The following is a 12189-nucleotide window of genomic DNA, read 5'->3' on the forward strand; positions in this document are numbered from 1 at the left end:
AGATTTGGCCAATTTTTGCCTAAGTCTGACTATACCAAATACTTGTGAATATGTGAATAAATGGGAACTCATTGCTATTGGGGGGTATAAATTGGTACAACTGCTTAAAACAACAGCGCATTAATTCTTGTAAAGCCAGTCACATGCATATATTGATTCAATAATTCTACTTCTAGAGACATACTTAGAGAAAGTCTTGTACATGTACATCAGGAGATATGTAGAAGAATGTTCACAGTAGAGACAATATTTAGACTTAATAAGTCTCTCTCTCCTGCTTTTTTATATTAAAGTCAGCTTTAAGAATTAACCTCCCACAAGCCAAAAGAGAGCTCAATATAATTTTACTTAGTTAATGATCTCCCTTGTAGGAAAATAAAACTTCCCTGGATTTCTCAAGTGCTCCTGCAAAAAGCCTGAGCCTCCTAATATGCAGAAATGTGTATGATATAAAGAGAATGTTTGCTTTCATTTCCCCCACAAATATTTCACTCTTCACATACATACCTTAAAAATTAGATCTGTAGACATTTATCTAGTTAATTGCTCTGATCCAGAAGGATAATAAAACTTCCCTTAGAGCATCAAGTGGGTAGAGCAAGAAGGCCACGAGGTAAAAGCATAGACAGGTTCTTAGGTTAAGTCCTGAGATGCCCAGATGACTGGAAAGCTATCTCCCTAGGTATTTATATTTCAAAGTGGAATGAGTTCTCAGGAATTTGGAGATGTTTCTTGGTCCAAGAGGGCTAACTGGCTCCTAGAGAGATTTTATTTATATATGAAAGGGTTGGAATTAATATTCATTACATTTCAAGGAGACACTTTCAGGAGGGAAGGTAAATAGTGGCCTCCTTCCCCTGTATAAGCAAAGACAAACCATTTGTCTGTATCCTTTACCTATGGAGTATGCAGCTACTCATAGAACAAGTAACCTGTCTCTTGTTACACTGCTCTAGGGAGTAAGGATTAGGGCAAATTAGGGCCAATACATTTATTACTTACTGTGAAGTATGCACAAAATCTGTCTCTGATCCAGAATACCTTGTGTGCATATTCCGGATAAAATTCTTTTTTTTTTTTTTTTTTTTTTTTTTTGAGACAGAGTCTCATTCTATTGCCCGGGCTAGAGTGCAGTGGCGTCAGCCTAGCTCACAGCAACCTCAAACTCCTGGGCTCAAGCGGTCCTCCTGCCTCAGCCTCCCGAGTAGCTGGGACTACAGGCATGCACCACCATGCTTGGCTAATTTTTTTCTATATATATAATTTTAGCTGTCCAGATAATTTCTTTCTATTTTTAGTAGAGACGGGGTCTCGCTCTTGCTCAGGCTGGTCTTGAACTCCTGACCTCGAGTGATCCTCCCGCCTCAGCCTCCCAGAGTGCTAGGATTACAGGCGTTAGCCACTGCGCCCAGCCCCGGATAAAATTCTTAAAAATCCAACATTCATTCCCCAGTGCACCTCCCACTATCATGAGAACGAGGAAGAAAGTAGCTATAGTTTAGGATAATCCCCAGGGAGGTTTGCTGGAAAAGAGGTAGCCACACAAAATAATTAGGTACATGAGATTTAGGTAGTATATCCTTGTGGATGCCAATGCCCTTTAAGATCTAGGATTTTACTTTACTTCTTGATTATAGGAAGACCCAGTCCCCCATGAACATAATATAATACTTGGTCAGGTAAGAACAAAATGCCACTATCTTTCCTATTCTGTCTCTCACTATTAGGAACTGAACAGATACTGTAATTTTCTGATAAACCCCTTACTGGCCAAACTCTAAATACTTATTTACTCTTTGAAACCCAAGAAGAATCAAACAGTTTGAATAACTCAGGATCTCTTCCTATCCAAACCTACTACCTAAACTTTCACTTTCTGAACTAAGAAAGTAAATATATTTTGATCATAAGGAATACTTGTATTATAGTCAGGCTTTCAGAAGAACACAAGAAATGTAAATATCAACAAAAAATTATGTTCATATATAGTGAGAGAGTTCTAAGACACCTTGCCCAAAGGATTCTAGCCTATAGGTCAAAAATTCTTACATGTTTTATAACTCTGCCTATAGGTTTTGTACACAATCTAACTGTCCAATTTATAAATAAGAGACTGATTAAGCACATATACACACAAACAATGAAATTCTATGTACCCATTAAAACGAAATCACAAGTTCTGAAAATCACTGATTAAATCTCCATTTGACTACCTGGAAATTGATGCTCAACAAAGTGAGAAGTAAAAAGTCAACTGTTGAAAAGCTTGTATTAAATGGTACACTGGTGCCAAAAAGTTCTCTCCCTCTCTACTGGAATTCCCACTAACATTTAAACATGATCTCATCTATCTCACGTTAAAAGAAAAGTAACCCTAGAAACAGCTTCTGCAACCACCTCCCCTCCTTCAGCTAAACCATACATATTGATATTACATATTCATTTTCCATTCATTCCTCAACCCATCGCAATCTGATCTCTAACCCAATCCCTCTATCCAAACTAGATATACTCATTATCTATTCAATTGGATACCACCTTGTCAATATCCCTTAAATCAGTCTCTTCTTACATCGTTATTCTTACCTTGCTTATCCAATCCACGAACATCCTCTAATGTAATAATTTCCTATGTTATCTCCTCCCTTCAATGTATTCTCTATTGAGTAACCATGGTAAACTTTCAAAATATAGACCTTACGTTGTATACACATTCAAAGCCCCAACCCACTTCCATTAAAATCCTTCAAAACCTACTGCTCTTAGGATCAAGTCCAAACTCTCAAACATCTGAACACTGCCTGAATGAAACTGCAAGACATAGATCTCTACTACTGGCCCACAACTACTCTAGTGTTCTTTTATCTCTTCAACCTCATCAAGTTCCTTGTTCTTTTTGGATCTTCAAATATGCCACTGTCTTTACTGGAACAAACCAAATCTATCTGAATAGCTCTATTCATCAGTCTGTATAATACAGGAAAACAAGAGTCTTTTTTCATTCTTTACTAAACTATATACCCTGCGTAAGAAAATGATACTCAAAAAAATATTTGGTGACTATCACATTCATAATCAGAAAGTGCAATGAAGATACTTATGGGGAAGACTGGTCTGTCTAAGGTCTGATATCAAAAAAAAAAAAAAGTACCAGAGGCCATAGTAAACACTGTTAAACTAAAAGGTAGCACAAAGACAGAGACCTTGTGGTACATTCAGAGGCAAAAATAAAATGAACTGAAATATGAATATGACATATTAATATGCACATTTATAAGGAAGAATGAGGAACACTTTAAAACCTTTCACTCACAAGTTTTTCTTTCTCTAGTTTTTGCTGTAAACTCTCCATGTTATTTCCAATTCTTGCCTTTTCTACAACTTCATAAAGGCTGCAATACATTCCATTCTTCAAAACTGACAAAAGAAAAAATACATAGTAAATATCTAAATGAAATCTGCTTCTTATATATTTTAGTAAAATTAAATTACTTTACCTTCATTTGGACCTAAGTATGTTTCCTTATAAAACAGTGCTGGAGGGATTTTCTGTTTCAGATGATCAATACTCATGACTATTTCAACATCTAATTTCTCAGGACTGAAAGAAAATTGAAAAATTATGTTTGCCTTACCTCTATTTTTAACTCTAGCAGTGTTATGCATTAAAAAAAAACAAAAACAAAAAAAACATACTTGATGGCAAACAGAAGGGCATATTTATTAATATCTCACCTTATTCTAAAGAGGATTTGATATGGGAAGTCCAGATGTATAAATAGCCTGACAATATTACCAACCTTCCATCCTTAACCCAGAAGTTAAAAGGCTGTAATTTTATTAAAGACAATTCAAGAATAAACTGTTCAACTTCAAACATTTACAAAGGCCTACATTTACTGTGTTGGTAGCAAAGGGTCATTTTAGACCTTTCTATCCCAACATATGTTGCATAAGACTGAAAACAGCCCGTATATGTAAACTTACCACATCAAAGCTCTTTCCAACAAAGAACTGGTAATTTTTAAGTTTATCATATTCAAATTGCTAAATGAAAAATATATCTAATTAGGACAAAACTTTGAAAAATTATTTTTCATATTTAAAATTACTAAGAAAAAATTTTATACCATAAACGTATATGACTAGCCTATCCTCAAATTAAGACAGAGAAGTACAGGGTTCACGCTGCCAATTAATTCAGAACGCCAATTCTAAAGTTATCAAATCAACCTTTTGAAAACAAACCAATATTTATATTTAAGTTCTTATGGACTAACATAGAATTTAAATATGAAAAAGAAGTAAGGGATAAAAAGCTAAAGAAACTGATACAATTAGCAATCACGAATTGCTCTTTTAACATACTTACAGCTGGATAGGCAAAAAAGCACGAGTGGCTGACCTCAGAGAAATGTAACACAGCAGCTTTCCTTTATTTAAAAGCTGTCCTTTCCACAAGGTATAGTTATATTTATCTAAATAAAAAGAATAATGACACAGCTCAGTCTCTCGGCAGCCCACAGAAGTAAATATACATTTACTGGAAATGAGAGGGAAAATATCTAGCAATAAGGTTTAAGTAGAAAACAAACAAAACTGACATTTCTATTTATAGAAGATGAAATACTAAGATTTTAGTTTCAGGTATCTTTTCCCCTACAAAATCGTTCTAGCTTCTAAGAGTAACAAATTTATCTGTCTAAATGTCAATATCAGAAAGCTGAGGAACAAAGACAATATAATTATTGCCCTATTATTTCCCACTGCCCACCCCCCCCAGACTATATTAGATCTAGTTGACTATATGAACGCCCACAATGTCTCATATCTTCTATTCATCATCTTCTCATTATGGAGAAACTTAAAGATAATTAATGTCAATATTACGTTTAATCTTCTCTAATTCTCTTCTAAATACTACACCTCTGATGAATTTAATATTTTTAAAAGGCTGTGTTATGAAACTTGTTTTATGTTTTATTAATACCTTTTCCAATTAAAGTGCTAAAACCCTTTGGTCTTAGCAGCTTCTCAAAGGAGACCTTAATGCTCAGAAATCAAATGTTAATGCTACATTATAACACAGCCTCATTCTCTTTTTCATATTTTGCAGATTTTCATTCATTATAAAAATAAAACACATTAATCCTTTACTATATGTACTTACTCTTTCAATGTATAAAACAAAAGAAATATAAGAATCTTACCTACATTTCTATCTGCATTAAAGCTGTTAGATCTACAAATAAATTTTTAAAAGAAAAAGAAAAACATTACTAATTGGTTATAACATGGAAATTAACATTTAAGACCCTGATAAGTGCTATTTTTAATGGCATGCTACACAAGAGAATTAAATCCTTCCTAAACATAGGAAGAACAAATGAATTACTCATTACAAAATCTAATAAATCCAAGTCCACTTAGAGAAAACCGAAGTACTTACTTTGCCCAAATTGAAGGGAGCTGTTTCTTCCAAAAATATCAATCAAGAGGAAATAGTGTCCATTAAAGTCTCTATCAATTACTTTACTTTGGTGATAAGACTAGAAGACACCTCAATATATATTTAAATATATTCATTTATCATTCAATAAACATTGACTAAGCTCCTATTATCAGGTACAATTCTAGGTAACAGGATTACAGGGATAAACAGAACAAAGTCCCTGCCTTCACAGAATTTATAGCCTTCTAATGAAGAAGACAGAATAATCAAAAAGTATATAGTTTAAGAGGCAATCCTGGTTTTAAGTGCTATGGAGAGAGACAGAAGTTAAAAAGAAAAATCAGGGGAGCCTCGATGATAAGGGCACCTTACGGAAGTATAGGATTGAATTATACTGATAATTGAGGAAAGAAATGGAAAAGCAAATGTAGAGGCCATGACGCACAGCAATCATGGTGTATTCAAGGTACAAGGATGGATGTTCAATAATCCTCATCTGAAATGATATGGAGGTCAACAGATGGAACCAAAGAGGAGGCAAAGAAAATTAACAGTCATTATTTCTGGGGATATGACATCATAATTACAAGTGCTAGATGTCTTTTAAAGATCACTTATGAAAAACATGATAGTAAATGTATATATATCATGGGGATCATAAATTTAGAGCCAGAAAAATATGAAAAAAGTTTGTCTTGGTATTATGTGAATTGGTATTTATGGCTGTAGATGGTTTCCAGTGCTTATTCACTGACATCAAAAAAGTGCATCATCTCTCCTTTCATGCAAAATATAAAAGAAAAAAGACAAACAAAGTGTGATATCTCAAATAACATAAACAGAAGAGAAGACAATTTGATCTGGGAAACTGATAGGTCAACCTTAAAAATGTATATAAATGTTTCATGATATGTGGCTTTTTTTAATAGCAGTATTTCTAAAATAATAGATATCATACATGACTTTAAATATGTATAGGTACTCAAAGTAAGTATCAGCAGACATTTGACCATTTCACATACATCCCCGTAAATTTATTTACTCCATTTGGCTAAGACATTTTCTGGAATCACAAGGGATTGCTTTGTATTTGGTCATTTTATATTGGCACTTATAAGAAATCATCAGGGTACTCAACACTAGCTAAAAAAAAAATCACTAAAAATGAGAATCATCTGGAAGCTTTAAAAAACTACCAATGCCTAGGATGCCCACTAAATATCTAATTTAAATGGTCTGAGGTGGGGCAGAGGCATCCTTTATAGAAGCTCTCCATTTCCAGGAGAGTTATTAGGTTACTAAGTATGGAATGTCCAATTTCCTTAAGTACTAAGTTTGACAGTTGGTATATCTGACGTTTCACTTTGACAATTCTTGTTTTTTTTTTTTTTTGTGAAGGCACATCCTCATTCTTTCAAATGCACATTTTGGCTTATGATTATCTTTCAAATTGTTTTTTCAGAGCCATTTTTGTGAAACCACGGAGAAGTCAAAAATCCGTGTTATTTTCGAATGAGTTCTGTTGTGGAACCAATGCAGGGCAGACAGCTTGAAATAACTAAGTGTTTGGGAAGGATGTGGCTAATGAACACACAGTACATCGATGGTTTGAGAAGTTCCACTCTGGTGATTTTAATCTTGAAAACAAGCCATGTGGGTGACCCGAGACCAAAGTGGATAGTGATGAGCTCCAAGCTGTAGTGGAAGCGAATTCATTTCAACCTACGTATGAATTAGCAGCAAGGTTTGAAATTACTATTCCAATAATATTGGACCATTTGAAACAAATGGGAAGGTAAAGATGCTGGATTGATGGGTGCCGCATGAATTAAACGAGCATCGAGCATCAGAAGAGAAATCATCTGAAAGCTTGCCTTTCTTTGCTGTCACAACATAAAGGTGAATAATTTCTACACCATGTTATTACATGTGATGAATAAATGGATTCTTTTTGACAATCACAAGTGTTTCACACAATGGTTGGATAAAGATGAAATGCTGAAACACAGTCCAAAACCAAATATTCATCAAAACGAGCTAATGGTGTCTGTTTGGTGGTCCAGCACTGGTATTATCCACTATAGTTTCTGAAACCTGGTAAATCGATTACAGCGGATGTCTACTGCAACCAACTGGATGAAATGATGAGGATGCTTGTGATTAAGCAGCTGAGATTGGTCAATAGAGACAGACCAATCCTCTCGCAAGACCATATATTGCAAAAAACAACACTGCTCAAACTATAGAAGCTGGACTTGGAAACTCTCTGTCATTCACTGTATTCAACAGACCTTGCACCAACTGACTACCACTTCTTCCAGGCTTCGGACCACTTTTTGCAAGGAAAAACATTCAATTTTCAACAAGCTGTGGAAAATGTCTTCCGTGATTTCACTGCCACTCGCTCTCCAGGCTTCTTCGCTGCTGGCATAAGCAAACTACCAGTAAGATGGCAAAACAGTGTTGATAGTTTAGGTGCATACTTTGATTAATTATACTGCTTGAGATATAATAAACTGAATTTTTGATTCGAAATTGGACATTTCATATTTAATGTCCTAATAATACACAAAATTTCACTTTCAAAAACTGCCATTTAGTCAACTACATAAACCTTCAATACCAGGAAAAAGAGGTTAACCACATGAGGTTTAAGTAAATTTAAGTTTATATTTCCACATAGTAAACTATTTTTCACATTGACCTTTCAAAAGTCGTCATAAACATTTTAAGTATCCAATTGATTTCAAGGGAAGTTTAAAAAAATGGGAAGGAAACAAAGTGTTCATCCTAACTCAGCAGCATAGGATCTGGAATATACTATCACTCTGGTTGATGTCTAAAACTCTTAAGTCTTACCTTGAGGAAGTCACAAACTTCAGAGTTTGTATATCATCTTTGTAAATAAAAGACACAACTGCATATGGACAAACGTGTCTTGGTCTTCGCCTTAGCTCATCAAAGCCATACTCATAAAAATAATACTAAAAATAAGAAAATGCAAAATTAACTTCTTTAAGAAGGCAAGAGAAGTACAGAGTAGAACCTTATATTTAACTGCCTGATTTTTGAGAAATATAAAATCATTTGCACCTCTGACAAAAAACATCTTTAAACTCTACTTGTCAATTTAACTAATTTCTATTCATTTTGTGACATAAAACATTCTGCTTCTATGTGTAGCAGGATCCCAGTGTTCTACTAGGTATTCTAAAAGTTTACTTCTGAAGAGCTGACCACTGGCAACATCCAACAGATTTCCTAATAAAAATATTACAAATGGAGCCTAAGTTCCCAGGTCAGCCCAGGATAGCCAACTAATACAAAAAGTAAAATAGTAAGAACACAATCTCACCCAAACCTAACTACCATCATGCTTATTATTTCAAATGAAAAACACATCCAGCTCCAACTGCAAACAAAGCAGCAAAAGAAAAGAATACAAACATAGGTGACAAAGGTAGCTGATCCTCTTCCTATTACTCATCAGCCTTTACCCCTTTAACTCTTCACCACATTCATTAGGCTAGGGTTTTGTGACTTGCAGACTAGTGATTTTCATTTAAAAAGAGTGAGAGCACAGTGGCTCACACCTGAAATCCCAACACTTTGGAAGGCTGAGGCAGGATTGCTTGAGGCCAGGAGTTTGAGACCAGCCTGGGCAACAACAGCAAGACCCAGTCTCTATAAAAAATATAAGAGTTAGCCAGGCAATGGTAGCATGCACCTGCTGTCCCAGTTATTTGAGAGGCTGAGGCAGGAGGACTGGTGAAGCCCAGGAGTTTGACGTTGCAGTGAGCAATGATGACACCACTATGCTCTGGCCTAGGTGACAGAGCGAGACTCTAACTCAAAAAAATAAAAACAGTGCCTGAGTTTCTAAACAAAGCAGATTACCCTTCAAAGTCCATTCCCCTGGGAAACCACTGATTTCAATAATGTTGCTGTTGCTCTAAAAATGTCTAGGAATTTTTTTCAAACAAAGCCAGTTTACAAGTCTTTCTAGATAAACCAATGGACCTCACATCTACTAATACTACTACTGTCCAGAAAGTGAGCAAATCAGTCAGTTCCAGACGACTCTGGTGAATACAACTTTTGCTAAAAACCCCCAACAGGCCTTCCCCACTGACTCTTCAAGAAGAAAGGAGCAAGAATCAATTTTATTTGACATAAATAAAATAAAAATTAAAGAAAGAACATTTCCAGGGAGATTAACATTATTACTTTTCACATATAATCCATTTGGATATATGCATTTTTATATGTTAAAAAGAGTAACATTACTTTATATTTAAATTTCATTAAAAAACACTAAAATTCAATTATGCTTATAAATATGTGTAATTTACTATATATCAATTATACCTGAATAAAGCTTAAAAAATTCAAAGTTTGCATCTTAAAAAATGTTAATAAAAATAGAAAATATCAAATCAACAGTACAAAATGTTAATGAATTAAGATATTTCAAGGAGCTTCAACTTTACCTTGAAAGATGAGTAGTATTTTATTAGATAGGAAGGAGGTCTTTCTAGGCCAGGAAAAGCCAAGGTTTCTAAATAAAATGAGGTGTGTTGAGGGCAATGATCATATAAAAATTAGGCTGGAAGTCACAGTCTACAGGCAGGAAGAGCTAGACTAAGGAGTCTGACTATTACTCTGCGGGCTTGAGGAGCTACTGTATGTTTCTGAGCTATCTTGGAAACACTGAACAAACAGTGTTAGACGTGGAGTCTGGCAGTGGTAAATAGAAACCAGAGTCTAGACTGGTGTGGTGGCAGAGGGAATTGAAAGCGGGATATTTTAAAGGATTTGGTAACAAATAGATATGAGGTCGTAACATTAAAATGGATCCAGGCACCTACCTGAGTAAGTTCATAGGCTCTGTACGCCAAAAGTGATGTAATTCTATTAACATTTTTCGACACATGACATTCATGCTTTGGTGTGGGGTCCAAAGCACTTTTATTTGACATGGATTCCAAAGTTTTTACACCCATGGGGTCGTATACACTCTTTATTTTACCCTAAAATAAAGAAAACCCTTTAAGTGTCTACCTAAACCTAAATATTGACTATATGACATTAATATTATACAATACTTTTTTGAATATAGATTGCCTATACCAACCATTTTTTCCCTTTAATATCTGGTAATAAAGTTAGCACCCAACACTTTTTACCAACACTGAAGCAGTAAGAAAAAGTTAACTATTAAAAAAAGTCATTTGAATTTGTTTAATAACAAGTAAATAGAAATTCTACTCACAATACTCTTCACTAACATAAATTATATTACCAACATATTACCCTCTCCATTCTTTGGAAAAGAAAACAAACTCTTAAAAATACAGTTAGCTTAAATCAAACTTGGGAAATAAACCACTCTCAAAAGTGTCTTTATATACCAAACATCAGCAAGCAGACTTTTAATTTAATCACACTAAAGACTTGGTATCACCTAAAATTAAAATCTAAATCAAATGTTGTCTTTGATATGTGAAATATAAAAGTTTAAATTACCTTCATTATTTTAAAAATAACAACATCACCCATTGCTCCTGCTTCCAAAGGATTAGCTTGTAATAAATCAGCATACTTAGAAAGATAGACACCTAAATAAAGAAAAATTAAAGAATTTTAGTAAGTAGGACATGAATACAAAAAAATCGAAATATTCAACCTACAGATAAAAGAAACCTTTTTAAAGAAATATAAGGACAGTAAAGATAGCTGATTTTTTTTTTTTCTTTGAGACAGAGTCTTGCTTTGTTGCCCGGGCTAGAGTGAGTGCCATGGCATCAGCCTAGCTCACAGCAACCTCAAACTCCTGGGCTCAAGTGGATCCTCTTGCCTCAGCCTCCCGAGTAGCTGGGACTACAGGCGCGAGCCACCACGCCCGGCTAATTTTTTGTTTCTACTTTTAGTTGACTGGCTAATTTTTTTTCTATTTTTAGTAGAGATGGGGTCTTGCTCTTGCTCAGGCTGGTCTCGAACTCCTGAGGCTCAAGTGATCCTCCCGCCTCAGCCTCCCAGAGTGCTAGGATTACAGGTGTGAGCCACTGCGCCTGGCCAGGACAGCTAATTTTTAACCAAAGCAAAAATAAAATCAGAAAAAACATGAAACTAATTACATTTCTCAAAATCACTAGGACTAGAATAAGATACTTTATAAAAAGATGATCTTTGATCAACTTGAAGTATGCAAAATCAGAAACAAAAGATAAAACTGGTTTTATATTTAAGAACCTGAGACTAGTCTCCTTTTCTGGGAAGCATACATGAATTTAATTATAAAGATACAGCAAAATTACATGAGATAATATGTTTTTAAATGGCAACTTAATAGTAGGTAAACATAAATGTAAAAGAAAAAAGATTACCCATGGAAGGACTGCCAAGAATTGTTATTTTGGATTGGCCTACGTGTAATCCTTTTTCACATAAGCTTTGAACCTAAATAAACAAAACATTGTTTCATCTTGCAATAACATCAAAAACATGGAAAGACAATTTGCAAACTTGTTTTAAATAAAAGCTTCTAAACTATAATATATTCCACATTATAGAAATTTCATATATATTCCAGTTTATAACTAAATAAATGAAACCAACATATTCTCAAAATAATCATATCCAGAATGCATTTTTCTTTATGCTAGGCATGACTGATACTCTGAATTCCTGCCACTTACATGTAGAACCATTCCCTTTTGGGGAGAATTAGAACCAGC

At 34.5% G+C, this 12189-nt stretch overlaps 1 protein-coding gene across 6 annotated transcripts in view; it reads right to left on the minus strand.

The window, feature by feature from the left end:
* The window catches only part of TASOR (transcription activation suppressor), a 48732-nt gene that overhangs the window by 25718 nt on the left and 10825 nt on the right, over positions 1 to 12189 (minus strand). For all 6 annotated transcript variants that reach the window (XM_069475903.1, XM_069475902.1, XM_069475900.1 and 3 more), the window contains exons 4-11: positions 11839 to 11911; positions 10979 to 11070; positions 10321 to 10482; positions 8312 to 8436; positions 5211 to 5242; positions 4373 to 4478; positions 3498 to 3601; positions 3314 to 3417 (exon numbers count right to left, since the gene is read on the minus strand). In XM_069475903.1, coding sequence (XP_069332004.1) covers positions 3314 to 3417; positions 3498 to 3601; positions 4373 to 4478; positions 5211 to 5242; positions 8312 to 8436; positions 10321 to 10482; positions 10979 to 11070; positions 11839 to 11911 — 798 coding nt within the window. The remainder of the gene's footprint in view (positions 1 to 3313; positions 3418 to 3497; positions 3602 to 4372; positions 4479 to 5210; positions 5243 to 8311; positions 8437 to 10320; positions 10483 to 10978; positions 11071 to 11838; positions 11912 to 12189) is intronic.

The sequence above is a fragment of the Eulemur rufifrons genome, chromosome 7 (genome assembly GCF_041146395.1).
Source record: "Eulemur rufifrons isolate Redbay chromosome 7, OSU_ERuf_1, whole genome shotgun sequence".
NCBI classification, from domain to species: domain Eukaryota; kingdom Metazoa; phylum Chordata; class Mammalia; order Primates; family Lemuridae; genus Eulemur; species Eulemur rufifrons.